General features: G+C 44.7%; 1 protein-coding gene across 19 annotated transcripts in view; it reads right to left on the bottom strand.

The window, feature by feature from the left end:
- Nucleotides 1-12,871, bottom strand: part of CADPS (calcium dependent secretion activator) — a 479,125-nt gene that overhangs the window by 42,869 nt on the left and 423,385 nt on the right. For all 19 annotated transcript variants that reach the window (XM_058726308.1, XM_058726310.1, XM_058726311.1 and 16 more), the window contains one exon: nucleotides 4,186-4,218. In XM_058726308.1, the coding sequence (XP_058582291.1) occupies nucleotides 4,186-4,218 (33 nt within the window). The remainder of the gene's footprint in view (nucleotides 1-4,185; nucleotides 4,219-12,871) is intronic.

Here is a 12,871-nt window from a genome sequence, read left to right as displayed (position 1 = left end):
TCCTTCCTTCCTTCCTTCCTTCCTTCCTTTCTTTCTTTCTTTTCTTTCTTTTTTTTTTTTTTAACATTTATTCACCTTTGAGAGACAGAGACACAGCATGAGTGTGGGGAGGGGCAGAGAGAGAGGGAGACACAGAATCCAAAGCAGGCTCCTGGCTCTGAGCTGTCAGCACAGGGCCGGATGAGGGGCTCAAACCCACAAACCATGAGGCCGCTTGACTGAGCCACCCAGGCGCCCCTATACCATATTGCTTTCTAAACACAGTGGGGAAAGCTTCAGATGATGGTGTTTAGTATCGTACATTGTTTATTTCAAATATGGCTTGGACAGGCCGAGGATGGAGATTTTAGCAAACGTATAAAACAAACAAATAATCTCTGTATAGTTGACTCCCTCCACCTGTGGAAGGTATCATTTGTGAAGAAGCCACTCTGTGGCTTAGGAAAAATAGGAGATTTTAATCATAGCTTGCCCCTACCAGGTACTTTTGAGCTTGAAAACAAATTCAAATTTTCAGTAACTTAAGCAAGCCCTAATTAGAAATGCAAATCTGGGGGCGCCTGGGTGGCTCGGTCGGTTAAGCGTCCGACTTTGGCTCAGGTCATGATCTCACGGTCCGTGAGTTCGAGCCCCGCGTCGGGCTCTGTGCTGACAGCTCAGAGCCTGGGGCCTGTTTCAGATTCTGTGTCTCCCTCTCTCTCTGCCCCTCCCCTGTTCATGCTCTGTCTCTCTGTCTCAAAAATAAATAAACGTTAAAAAAAATTTTTTTTAAAGAAATGCAAATCTGTCATGTATATTCGGAAGGGTCAAATACTACATCTAAGACAAAGAGATATGCTTTGGGGATTACACAATGTTTTGAACGACTGGTAACAGCACTTCTCTCCATTAGTGCGGATGATTAAGAGACAAATCTCTAATGCAACTAACTACTAGTCCTCACAAGGAACTAAACCAATAAACCATGTGCCAAAAACCTCACAGGGCAACACAGATGAACTCAGAGACTTCAGAGCCAGAAACACCTCGGAAGATGATTTCACCTAGAGTTCTTAACCCTGGCTGCAAATGAGAAGGATCTGGGGAGCTTTGGGCAATAGTATCACCAAGACCCCTCACTCCAGAAATTGTTTTAATTTGGCAAGCAACCTGGTGCTAATGCTTGTAAGGGCTCCCCAGGTGTTTCCAATATGTAGCCAAGGTCCAGACTCATGGGTTTAGCCCACTGGTTCCCAAACCTGCACTCTCCCAGATCAGCTCTTTGGAAAGAGATTTCCAGGCTCCGCACTCCTCCCCCCCGCTCCCCGCGAACTATTGAAGCAGAATCTCTGGACACAAGGGGCCTGAAATCTCTACTTAAAAAAAACAAAAGACAACCCCCCCTCCCCAAACACTGCCAAGTATTAACGCTGCACATTCTGGGGTGAGGACACGTGATTTAATAGGTGATCGTCCCTGGTGTGCCAGGACACTGGCTCTTCAAAACAGAAGACAGAAACAACAGAACAAAACAGGAAACCTTGACTGGTTACGCCTGCCAATCTCCACGGTGTAACTATACCCTCCTTGGCTGAGTTCAAGCTACCCACGTGCCCCGACTGAAGGCAGAGTTGGAAAAACATGCACACAACGGACTCCTGGAAGGCAGGGCTAGCAGGCTTTCCGGAGTCAAACTGCTGGCACTTAAACCCTCACACCCTGATTTACTAGCAGGTGATGCTGGACTTGCTCTTAACCTCCCTGTGCCTCACTTTCCTCACCTGTGAAGGAGGGTGATCCCATTCCCCTCCCATAGGGTTGTTTGGAAAAGCACACGATTACTGTAATTTACCATATGTAAACATGAACAGACAGTACGCCTGTGTATCCTGTGCTATTATTTTCCATAACATTGTTTATTTACTAAAACACAATATTCTTGCTATGATATTATGTGCTATAAAAATAGATGTTAATCAACTTGATTTTAAAGGGTATCTTTGTCCTGAGCCATAACAATTGGTGAAATCATGGGTTTGATGTGCTAACCACATTTTTTTCTAATATTCCTTAAATAATTACTCAATTATCCCAATAAAGATGTCGGTCTATGCACGAACTAAAATCATCTTGCAGATGGCATAGTGTTTAAGGGGACTGGTTTAAATCTCAGCTCTGCCACTTACCAGCGGTGGGACCCTGAACAAATTACCATCTCTGCGCCTCAGTTTCCTCATCTTTAAACATTTGAAGTGCTTACCTTAGAACAGTGCTTAGCACACAGGGAATGCTTTATGAGGCTTGGCTGCAATTGCAATTATTATTATATTATGTATCAGCAGTGGCAAATGTACCACAGTTTGTTGCATCATTTTCTTCTGTCTCCCTAGAGGGTGCAAATTCTGCTAATTCACTTTTGTTCCCTTTCGTGTAGATGTAGAGCCCTTTCCACCACCCCCCCCCCCCTTAGTTTTACAATAAATCTAAACCTGGTCTGTGGGAATTAGGTGGAAACCACATGAAATCACTGATGTTTGACTTTTTGGACCCCCTCCCCAAAATAATTTGACCTCCCCAATAACTTCCAGTGATAGCGATGATTGCCGGGTCAAGTTTCTCTGGGTATTTGGAGCTTGCCTGCTGGGCACCTGTTTAAACCTTGCTGGGGAGATTGCCCCTTGACTTGGAGGCCTATAGACACCAGATCTTCAGGCTGGGTGCCTAGAATTTCAATTTCTATTAGGGCTGCAGACCCGTGCAGGTCAGGACTGCTGTCAACAAATTCATCCTCTCTCCCTGCTCCCCTGTGCAATACAGTGCGAGCACCCCCTTATCCGCCTGCCCAGGGGCTCTGCTCCTGCTGCTGAAATGTCTAGGGAGTGCCAGGTATAGTGCTGAGAGTTCCATATATGTGTGTCATTTAATCTGCACAGCAAACCTGTGACTTGGGTATTATTACCTCTCTTTTAAGGGTGGAGAAATAGGCCCAGAGAATTTGAGTAGTTCGCTCCCTGTGAACTGAAAGTTTATACTTTGGGGCTTGGAAAAATAAATTACTTAACGCCTCTCCTGGCTGCGGTTGTGTGTGAGCTTTTTCTCTTCTCCATTATAAAGACTCTCTACGTGAAGGAGTCTGAGGTCCCTCGATGAGAAGTATTATATAAATTCAAAGCATAATTATTGATTGTACATTCTCTCATTAAACAAACAAAATGTATGCTAATGCTAGACTCACTCCAATTTTCCATTTTGCCATCCTTTGCGAAATAAGCCAATAAACGATCACACACTTAGCTTCCTGGGGAAATGAATTTAAATGTTAATATAAATCCTTTTAGAAAAAAACAAATTTTAACAAATAAGTATTTGAACAAGGAGGGCACTTAACCACGTTCAGAATGAGAAACGTTCAGTACAAGACCCTTGGTGGCTGTTGAGATAAGCTCTCTAAATTTAATATTTTATAATAGACTCACACCTCTTTTGTTAGAAATGGAGAAACAGAATCATTTTCTTTTCCCCTTTATTGGAATATATTTAAATCTCTCCAATTTTATTTTGCTAATAGGCAGGGCAAAGTCTGTCGATAAATGTATCCTGACTTATCACAGGTAATCCCACACTCCAGCATTCATGTGTAGTACTTAACCTCAATTTAAATGTAAATTTTGGGCAACCACAAGTGCTTTATCTGTGAACTTTGAGAGCTCTCTTCATTAATGAGGTCTGCACTAATTATAAGCAGTTCTGTAAGATTTCCTTAAAACAATTGCAGAATTGACCCCAAAATGAACAAATTCAGAATTTATTTGTTTAAAAAAAAATACTGGCACCCTTGTGCAAATTTCTAGCTCACGGAGACTCCCAAGGTGTGCATACAGGAGGGGAGGGGAGTAGGCCAATAGAGAATGAACTGTACCAGAGAAACCCAGGAAAATGAAACGAAAGGCCACTGGGTTTACTCTCAAACAGGATCTCTCTTCTGGATGAAAGAAACGATAACCTCTTTTCATCTAAAACGAAAGTTTTACCATGAAATACTCTTGGCTTCTTTCTGGTGATTCAAGTCAGAAATATGCAATTTAGTAGCAACTAATGAAAACAGCATCATTAAATTTCTCATGAAAGCAAACACATACACGCGCGCGCGCACACACACACACACACACACACACACACACACAAAAGCAATTTTCGAATACTCACAGGTACATCCACATATTTGGAAGCTGCCTTCACCTAAGGAGGAAAGAAGAGGGCAGAAGTGAGGCTGGTGTTTATGCTTCATTGTCCATAGCTCAGTGCTGTGTCACCATCAGTGAATACAATACACTGGCACACGGAGCTGACCAGGAAACACAGAAAGGTACTAAAAAAAAAAAATGTGATGTCTATTCTCTTTCCCAAGCGGTAGCTACCGCTTTGGAGAGAAAGAGAGAAAAGAGATAGGGAGAGAGAAAAGAGGGAAGAAAGGTAGGAAAAAGGGAGGGGAAAGGAAGGAAAGGAAAGGAAAGGAAAGGAAAGGAAAGGAAAGGAAAGGAAAGGAAAGGAAAGGAAAGGAAAGGAAAGGAAAGGAAAGGAAGGGAGACAGGAAGAAAGAAAGGGAAAAAGAAAGAAAAAAGAAAAAGGGAAGAAAAGAACAAGAAAAGAAAGAAGAGAAAAGAAATGAAAAGAAAAGAGATGAAAGGAAAAGAAAAGAAAAAAGAAAAGGCAAGCAAATATTTACTGATTAGGATCCTGTGGCTGTTGTGGGAATTTTGCATGCTCCTCTGTCCCTTTAAAAAGTAGAAAAGTAGCTAAACCGAAACTGATTAGTGGAGGGCTTGCTAGTCTAGAAAAGCAACTAAGGCTGCTGTTACTTCCTGTATTTTGGGTCTTTTTGTCCTGTGGCCACAGGTTTGTCCTAATGGAACCCTTGAGTTTCAGTTAAGAGTCTTAAAGAGGATGCAGTGTGGTGGGTGGGCATCCTTAACCCAGAGGGTGACAGGTGTCTGTGGGTGGGGTTGAGAGAGTACCAGAACCTCTCAAAGCCCGTCCCAAGGCTGTCGTTGTGTCTCCTGGTTTTAAATACTAAAAACCCCACACAGGAAGAGCAGGAAGTGGTTATGGAATTTATTTTCAGTTTTCAGGGAGAGAGTGCGGTATAGTATCTGAGAGCATGGAATCTGGAGTCGGGTGTGGGTTCAAATCCCAGCTCTACGACTTACGAGCTGTGTGACCTTCGGCAAATTACTTCATCTCTCTGAGCCTCAGGTACCACATCGGCCAAAGGCAGAGATGCTAATAGATACTTACTTTAGCGGGTGATCTAAAGGTCAATGTACACAAGGTTCTGGGACGTAGTAGGCATGGAACGAATGGTAGGGAAGGTGATCAATTCATAAGCACATCTGGGGGGGGGGGCTCTGCGTGCTGTGGGAAGTCAAGAATGGCGAGGTTGGAGGAGTAAAGCCTAAGGGACTTATTTCCTTTTGACTTGGCTCTTGTTCCTCCAGGCACAGGTGAGACCAGGGGGCTACGTTTGGGGTCAGAGAGGGTTTTGAGTCTTATTGGAAACTACAAAGACGGATGCACGCAAAACAGTTAGGACGTCTTTCACATCACAGGTAGGGCTTCCTCTTGTCACTTGGCTGAGGCCACTATCAGGAATCACAGCTTCTACCCACATGTCGCCCAGTAAAGTGTCCAGGGGAGCATTTTCCCCAATTGCTCTTTTCTCAAGGCTCCTTTTCAAAATACCAACTCCCAAGGGAGAAAAGCCAGCGAACCAAAAAGGTAGGTTGGCAAGAGCCCAGGATTAAGAGTGGACAATTCTCAAAGTGGCAGAACTAGTTGACCCTGAGACAGTCATGTCAAGTCCCACAGACTTGGTCTCTAGAACTGGGTGATGATTCTGTGTTCTTTGCAGGGTTGAGAGCCTGACCCAGTGAAAAAACATATGAGAAAGTGTTTCAGAAACTTTAAAGGGCTGACCACACACATTGATGAGTTAATTCTTGAGAGGGCAATGCATCTGAACACCCGGAATCAGTGCCAGCACCCAAGGTAATTCCTAGATTCTCTTGCTAAGGATGCTCTTAAAACCCTACATTTTTCTTTGCAGTGTGGACTGCAACTTTAATTCCGTAATTTTGTGCAATGTCTGTCTCCCACAGAATGTCTTGTCTTGCTCATAGCTGTCTCTCTAGTGACTCACTTGGTACCTGGCTTAGAAAGGGCGCTCAGGGAAAATGCGCAGAAGGAAGGAAGGAGAGAAAACAAGTGACCAGTGATGGCTGCAGGGTAGTTCAGGAATGAGCAGGGAATGGCCAGATTGAGAAGCCATTGCATGAATCAGTCTGAAAGCCAACATTGTGAAAGCTCATTCCTGCAAAGGCTGCTGGGTGAAAGGAAAATGGCCATTTGGGGCCATTAGAGGGATATGAGGAGGGGCGCCTGGGTAGCTCAGTCTGTCAAGCATCCGACTTCGGCTCAGGTCATGATCTCGTGGTTCGTGAGTTCGAGCCCCGCGTGGGGCTCTGTGCTGACAGCTCGGAGCCTGGAGCCTGCTTCGGATTCCATGTCTCCCTCTCTCTCTGCCCCTCTCCCACTCATGCTCTGTTTCTTTCTCTCTATCAAGAATAAATACACATTTTATTTATTTTTTTTTTTAATTTTTTTTTTCAACGTTTTTTATTTTTATTTTTGGGACAGAGAGAGACAGAGCATGAACGGGGGAGGGGCAGAGAGAGAGGGAGACACAGAATCGGAAACAGGCTCCAGGCTCCGAGCCATCAGCCCAGAGCCTGACGCGGGGCTCGAACTCACGGACCGCGAGATCGTGACCTGGCTGAAGTCGGACACTTAACCGACTGCGCCACCCAGGCGCCCCAGTAAATACACATTTTAAAAAAAGCAGTATCAAGAAAGCTTTCCAGATTTTGCACAATTAATGTTTCTACTAAATGATCCCCAAAACCAAATTTCTCCTGTCCATTCTGGATGTAGAATTTAGTTTGGGCAAAAAGTTGGTTTTCCTTTCTTTCAAGTCTCCCTCACCTACAATACCTAACACTTATGCGATGTTTTTCACTTGGCAAAACACATTCATGGACAGTTTCTTCTTTCAGCCACTCTGCAAAATGAGGGCTAGGAAGCATCTCTATTTTACAATTCAGAGCACTAAAACCCTCAGAATTTATTTGCTCATAATCTAGGCCAGAAGGCAGAGATGGCAGGACTCACATGTGGTCTCCTGAACTCCCAATTTTCCCTTTGGAACTCCCGATCTCCTCACCCATTGTAGAAATGTCTGGGGGACTCAAACATCAGTGGTTGGGGCAGGTGCTGGTAAAATCATTCTTCTCAGCTGGAAACTGCCTCTTTTGCTCTGTGGAGTCAGTGCTTGGCAGTTGGTAAGAGTTTTGCTACAGCTGAAATGATCAACCTTTAAACACGCCTACTCTCCATTTACCACTAACATGCAGTTTCAATCCAGAGAATGACACCAGTCAAATTCTATTCCTTTCGAGGCAGTTTGGGAAGATAAGGCAAGCTGTATGTCATGAATGAAAACCATCCACTCTCCTAGACACGCCAGCCTTCAGTTTTTCATCAGATAACTGCTGACTTATACCTTGTCTTGTAAATCTCCCTCCCATCCCATAGTGATAGGAAAAAACAGCTCAGAGTAAACTGTGGTCCTATTATTATTTAGAGTATTGTTTTGGTGTATCGTTTTTGGTTCTGGCCACTGAACTTTAAGGAGGTTGACGAGGGGCACCTGGGTGGCTCAGTCGGTTGCGTGTTTGACTTCGGCTCAGGTCATGATCTTACGGTTGGTGAGTCTGAGCCCCGCATTGGGCTCTGTGCTGATAGCTCAGAGCCTGGAGCCTGCTTCAGATCCTGTCTCCCTCTCTCTCTGCCCCTCCCCCACTCACACCCTGTCTCTCTGTCTCTCAAAAATAAATATTTTTTTTAAAAGTTAAAAAATAAAAAGAAGGAGGTTGACAATAAGGATCCAGGAGAGCCTTCTATAAGGAAAGTGAAAGCAGAGACATCTTGCCTAGAAAGGGAGGGCTAATGTGGCCTTAATTAAGGAGCATCCATGTAGAAAGACTAAGCTTTTTCATGGTGGTTCCAGAGCATGGAATCAGGATGGATGAGTAGAATGAAGGGCCCCCAGAGAAGGTTCAAACAGCTCTCTCAGTCCATCCAAGCACTGGTCGTCTCTGACGGTTGAGCAGCTCAAGCAGAGGCTATATAGGGTGCTCTGGATGTGAGCCTTCCCCTTGTGACAGGTTACATCTAAGGCTGCTTCCTGTTCTGACTCTAGTCTCCTTAAGAGGTAGGAAGCTTTCATCAGTTCTATCTTTTTATAGTAGATGTTGAGGTATAGCAGAGCGAATAAATTGGCAAAGCGAGGATCAGAGCTCTGGTTCCTGAACCCACTCCTGCCTACCGTCAACAGCGCTGCCTTTAAACATCACATTTATTTTCAGTATCCGTAGAATATGTTTTTGCCAGCTACGTTCTAAGAGGAAGGACCAGATCCTCCTAGCTCATGAGGGCTTCAGAATTATTGCCAAGGGTCGGAAAAATTCAAGTGCACACCAGACGCTGCCTCTAGATTAAATAAACAACAGGCCTTACAATGTACACAAGACACTTTTCCATTATATGTAGATATGATTTTAATGAATAAAACACAAGTTTCTTTAAAAGTACTACCTGTTTCATGGAATTTTGTCATTCTGTATGTTTTCCCATCAGCGGTTCTAAAACGTGTATGTGTGTGTCTATCGGTGTGTGTACAATTTTTTCTTCTTTACCTTTAAATATTTTTTAAGTTTATTTATCTTGAGAGAAAGCACGAGAGCACACGAGCAGAGAGAGAGGGAGGGGATCCCAAGCAGGGTCCGAGCTCTCAGCGCAGAGCCCACTACGGGGCTCAAACTCACAAACCGTTAGATCATAACCTGAGCTGAAACCAACAGTCAGACACTTCACTGGCTGAGCCACCCAGGCGCCCCTCTTTTTTAACTTCAGAAGAAATCTTCCCAGTGAAGTGGCTAAGAGGATGAATTCGGATTGGTGGGGTCAGAAGTCTGGCTTTGCCATTTTCTAGCTTGTGACTTTGGGCAAGTTATTTAACGTCTCTGAGCCTTCTCTGCAGATGGGACGCTCCTAACAGTACTCAAAGGGATACTGTATGGATTGAATAAGATAATCCATCTAAGAGTGTAGAACAGTATTGGCATGGGGTAGAAGCTATTGAGGGTGACTTTTCTTAGTGTTACTGCAAATACTAGCTTATTAGTACAGATGGAGTGCATGCACCTTGTTCTGGTGATGGTGGTGACAGTTTCACCCCTCACCCCTAGCCCGTGGGCCATTTCTTGCCATAAAAAGGATGCTGGAATCTCCCCAGGTTACAGCAGGTATCTGGGCTGACTCACAGTCTGGTATACTTTCTGCTAATTTAGTGACCATCCTATGTACTAGAGAAAACCTTGAGGCATACAGCAAAGATCTGTTCCCTAACTCAGGACGGCTGAGTTTATGCACGAGTAAGAAGGCAGCTTCCCAGGCCAGGGCGCTCACTTATATTCAATAACACACACCTACAGCTCTCCGGGACCAAGCCGGGTCCCCAGGTGCTCTGGGACGCAGGAGATAAGGTGGGGGGGGTTTGCCCCACAGACCGGTCTGGCACCTTTTCTAAGCAGGCACTCAACTGCCCTCAAGGGAGAGGCAAGAACTGTGACTTCAGCCAGATCTCATTTCCTGAAATCCTGATGGTCAGATGGCAGGAAGAATACGCCTTCTCTAGCAGTACCATGGGCACCCACCCTCTTGCCCCTGACCGCCCAGATAGACTTGCCCAGTTCTGGGGTAGGAGGTCAGAAAAAGAAACACAAGGTAAGAGAGGCTGAGGGAGACCAAGGTTGACGGGAGGGAGACAGGCTGTCAGTGAACAACTTGTTCATGTTCTCATACGCCCGAAGCAAGGAACACTTACTATGTACAAGGCACCAGGTCAGGGGCTGTGCTCCATCAGAAGGCATTTGCTCCATGATTCCTGGCCCCTTTCTTAGAGGATGTCTAAGTGCACAATCCCTCCAAACACAGAATGAGTCATGTCCATCCAACAACTAGTAACTATAAGTAACATTTCAGAGTGCTTATGACTTGCCAGGCAATGAGTCAGGGATACCACATTTGTTATACTCAATCCTCACGACAATACTTCGAGGGGGTCCTATTAATTATTCCGTTTTACAATTGAAGAAACCAAGGCCCAGACAGATGAACTTGGCTTAAAGTCGTACAGCTAAGAAGTTAAAGCTTGAGACCTCCCATCTCCTCAGCTGCCCATTATTCAGTAAAATAAACCAAACAAATATTAAACCACCTTCACTGACCAATCATATTGAAGTCTTGTTTTGTGTGCGTGTGGGTGTAGACACAACATAAAATGCTTCTCTGGGAACAACGTGTGAGGGATTTGAATAATTATCTGCACTGACTCAGGACAGAAGGTCCAAAACGGTTTCCCTGACCTGAATGTCCCAGCTAATTGCCTCGACCCTCCACCTGACTTAGCGTGTGTAGACAGGCTTAATGGTTTCTCTATTGAGCTCTTCCATTATTTTTCAGGTGCCCAAGGTAATCTTTTCATTGAACATTCACCATCCTGGGATTTTCACAATGCTGATGACTAAGGGATTTTCTTCTGCCCGGTCCTAATAAGGGGACCTGAGTTAATCATTGTGTGGCTTTGATAGGGAGCACCGTGGGGGCTTAAACCACTTCTCTTGCTTCATTAGGGGAAAAAGCAACCCAGGTGCAGACCACGAGGACCTCAGGGTTTGATACTATTAAATCAATGCACAGACAAAAAAAAAAAAAAGTGGATTAGGCCCTTTTTGCAAACAGAAATCTGGTGGGTAAGACTCAAAGATGGAAGAAAAAAGAAATCTGAACAGATACCACTGCATTAGTGACTGCCTGAGCCCTCCTTTCTCCCCAAGGTCTCTTAAGAAAACACCCACCAAGGAAATGATTTACTCTCTGCACAAGCTGACGCTACCCTGGCTTGTTTGACTTCACAAGCGCTTCGAGCTGATTTCTCTGCCTTTGCCTAGAAACTGCCAACCACAGCATCGCTTCAAGGGGCTAGCAACATTGACTTCAACATTTGGCTTTTGAGATTACTGCTGTAAAGAAAGTTTTGCTGTCTTGTACCTTTCTCCATTTCTCTAATCCAGGCGATCATTAGAGATCTGGAGTATTATTATTATTTTTTGCAAGTTGAGGCAGTTCAGTGTGTAAAAATGTTACATAGGGCCACCACCATCCAGAAAATGATCACGTCTCTCAGGTTGAATTTTATCATCTATCACCACCTCATGTCTATGGAAAGCAAGGACCTCTGTCTCTCTCTCTTCAGTACCTACACTGCCTGATATATGGCGGGGGATTGATAAAAATGTGTTGAATGCATGAACTTCTGGGTATGGCCCTCTGTTCTTAGAACCCAGGATAGAGGTTTCTAGTATTTTCTTGCAGTTGGTGGTTAAGTTACAACCGTCTTAAAGGACACTGAAGAAAAGTGTAGGCAGGCGCCATCAATTCAAAAGGAACTGGTATTTGTTGCCTCTGTGCAAAGAGCTGAAAGGGTCTCTTGTTCCTGTGTAGCACGGGCAGTCTGGTGCAGGAGTGAAGAGTGAGGGGGCATGAGTCCGACACAGAGACCGGCGTCTGGTTCTGTTCACCACCAGTTGTGTGCCAGGTAATTAACTTCTCTAAGCACCAGCTTCCCCATTAGAATATAGAGAGAGCGATAATAATACCTCCGGATGGGGTGGTTGGATGAATTATTAATAAACAAAGACAGATTTTAAAAGCATTTAACATGTACAGGGAACTAGTCTAAGCATTTGCTCTGTATAGATGTGTTTAGTACATGTTAAGGATTAAATGGGTTAATGTATGCAAAAACCTCTGCACAGGGCCTGGCATGTAGTGTGCGTTCAGTAAACGTTGGCTATTATTTTTACACCCTCTTTTCCTTCCGCCTCCAAAGGGGCTGATTTGATTGGTCAGGTTCTAGGGCACTGCTCTGAGGTATGTTTTCTAGCTAGCCATATATCTGCACACTTAAATTAAGTGCTTCAGGTGAGAGGGTGTGACCTACGTTGCAGTAAGAGGCCTGGCTGTCTTACTTCTCTTCTCTGCTGGCTCTGTGCCTAGACCCTCTTTCTGATTCTATTTCTTCCTCCTAGAAGGAGATCCCAGGAGAAGAGAGTGACTCTCTCTAGACTTCTCTGCATTGGAATGCGGACCCAAAGCCCAGTTCACAATGTGGTTGCTTGTTCGCAAAGAAGCTTGCCATCATTTATTTTGCTCCCTCTATGGACATACCATTTCCTCACTGAAAAGTGGAGTCTCTTCCTCTACCCCCTTGAGTCTGGGCTGGCTTGGCCTGTGACTGCTCTGACCAACAGAACATGATGGAGATGACACCATGCCGGTTTCGAGCCAAGTCCTGAAAAGGGCTGGCAGCCTCTACTGCCTTACTCTTGAAAGTCAGCTGCCACAGTGTGACCACCCCCTGACACCACCATGCTGCAAGAAGCCCAAGTCATTTGGAAAAGGTTGGCAGGATGAGATCCATATAGGTAGAAAGAAGTAGTATGAAGACACATCAAATTGTCAGCTATCCAGCCCCAGCCCCGCATAGCCACCTGCTGAATGCAGCCCAACGAGCGACCCCAGTCAAAGCTACATGAACCACAGAATCTCCTAGCTGAGCTCTTCCCAGATTCCTAATCCACAAATTGTGAGCAAAAGAAAGTGATTGTCTTAAGCCACTAATTCTGGCGCAGTTGGTTATGCAGCAGTAGACAAC

Source organism: Neofelis nebulosa, chromosome 4 (assembly GCF_028018385.1).
Source record: "Neofelis nebulosa isolate mNeoNeb1 chromosome 4, mNeoNeb1.pri, whole genome shotgun sequence".
NCBI lineage: Eukaryota > Metazoa > Chordata > Mammalia > Carnivora > Felidae > Neofelis > Neofelis nebulosa.
The sequence above is the reverse complement of the archived record's forward strand: the minus strand, read 5'-3'. Positions and strand labels throughout refer to the sequence as shown.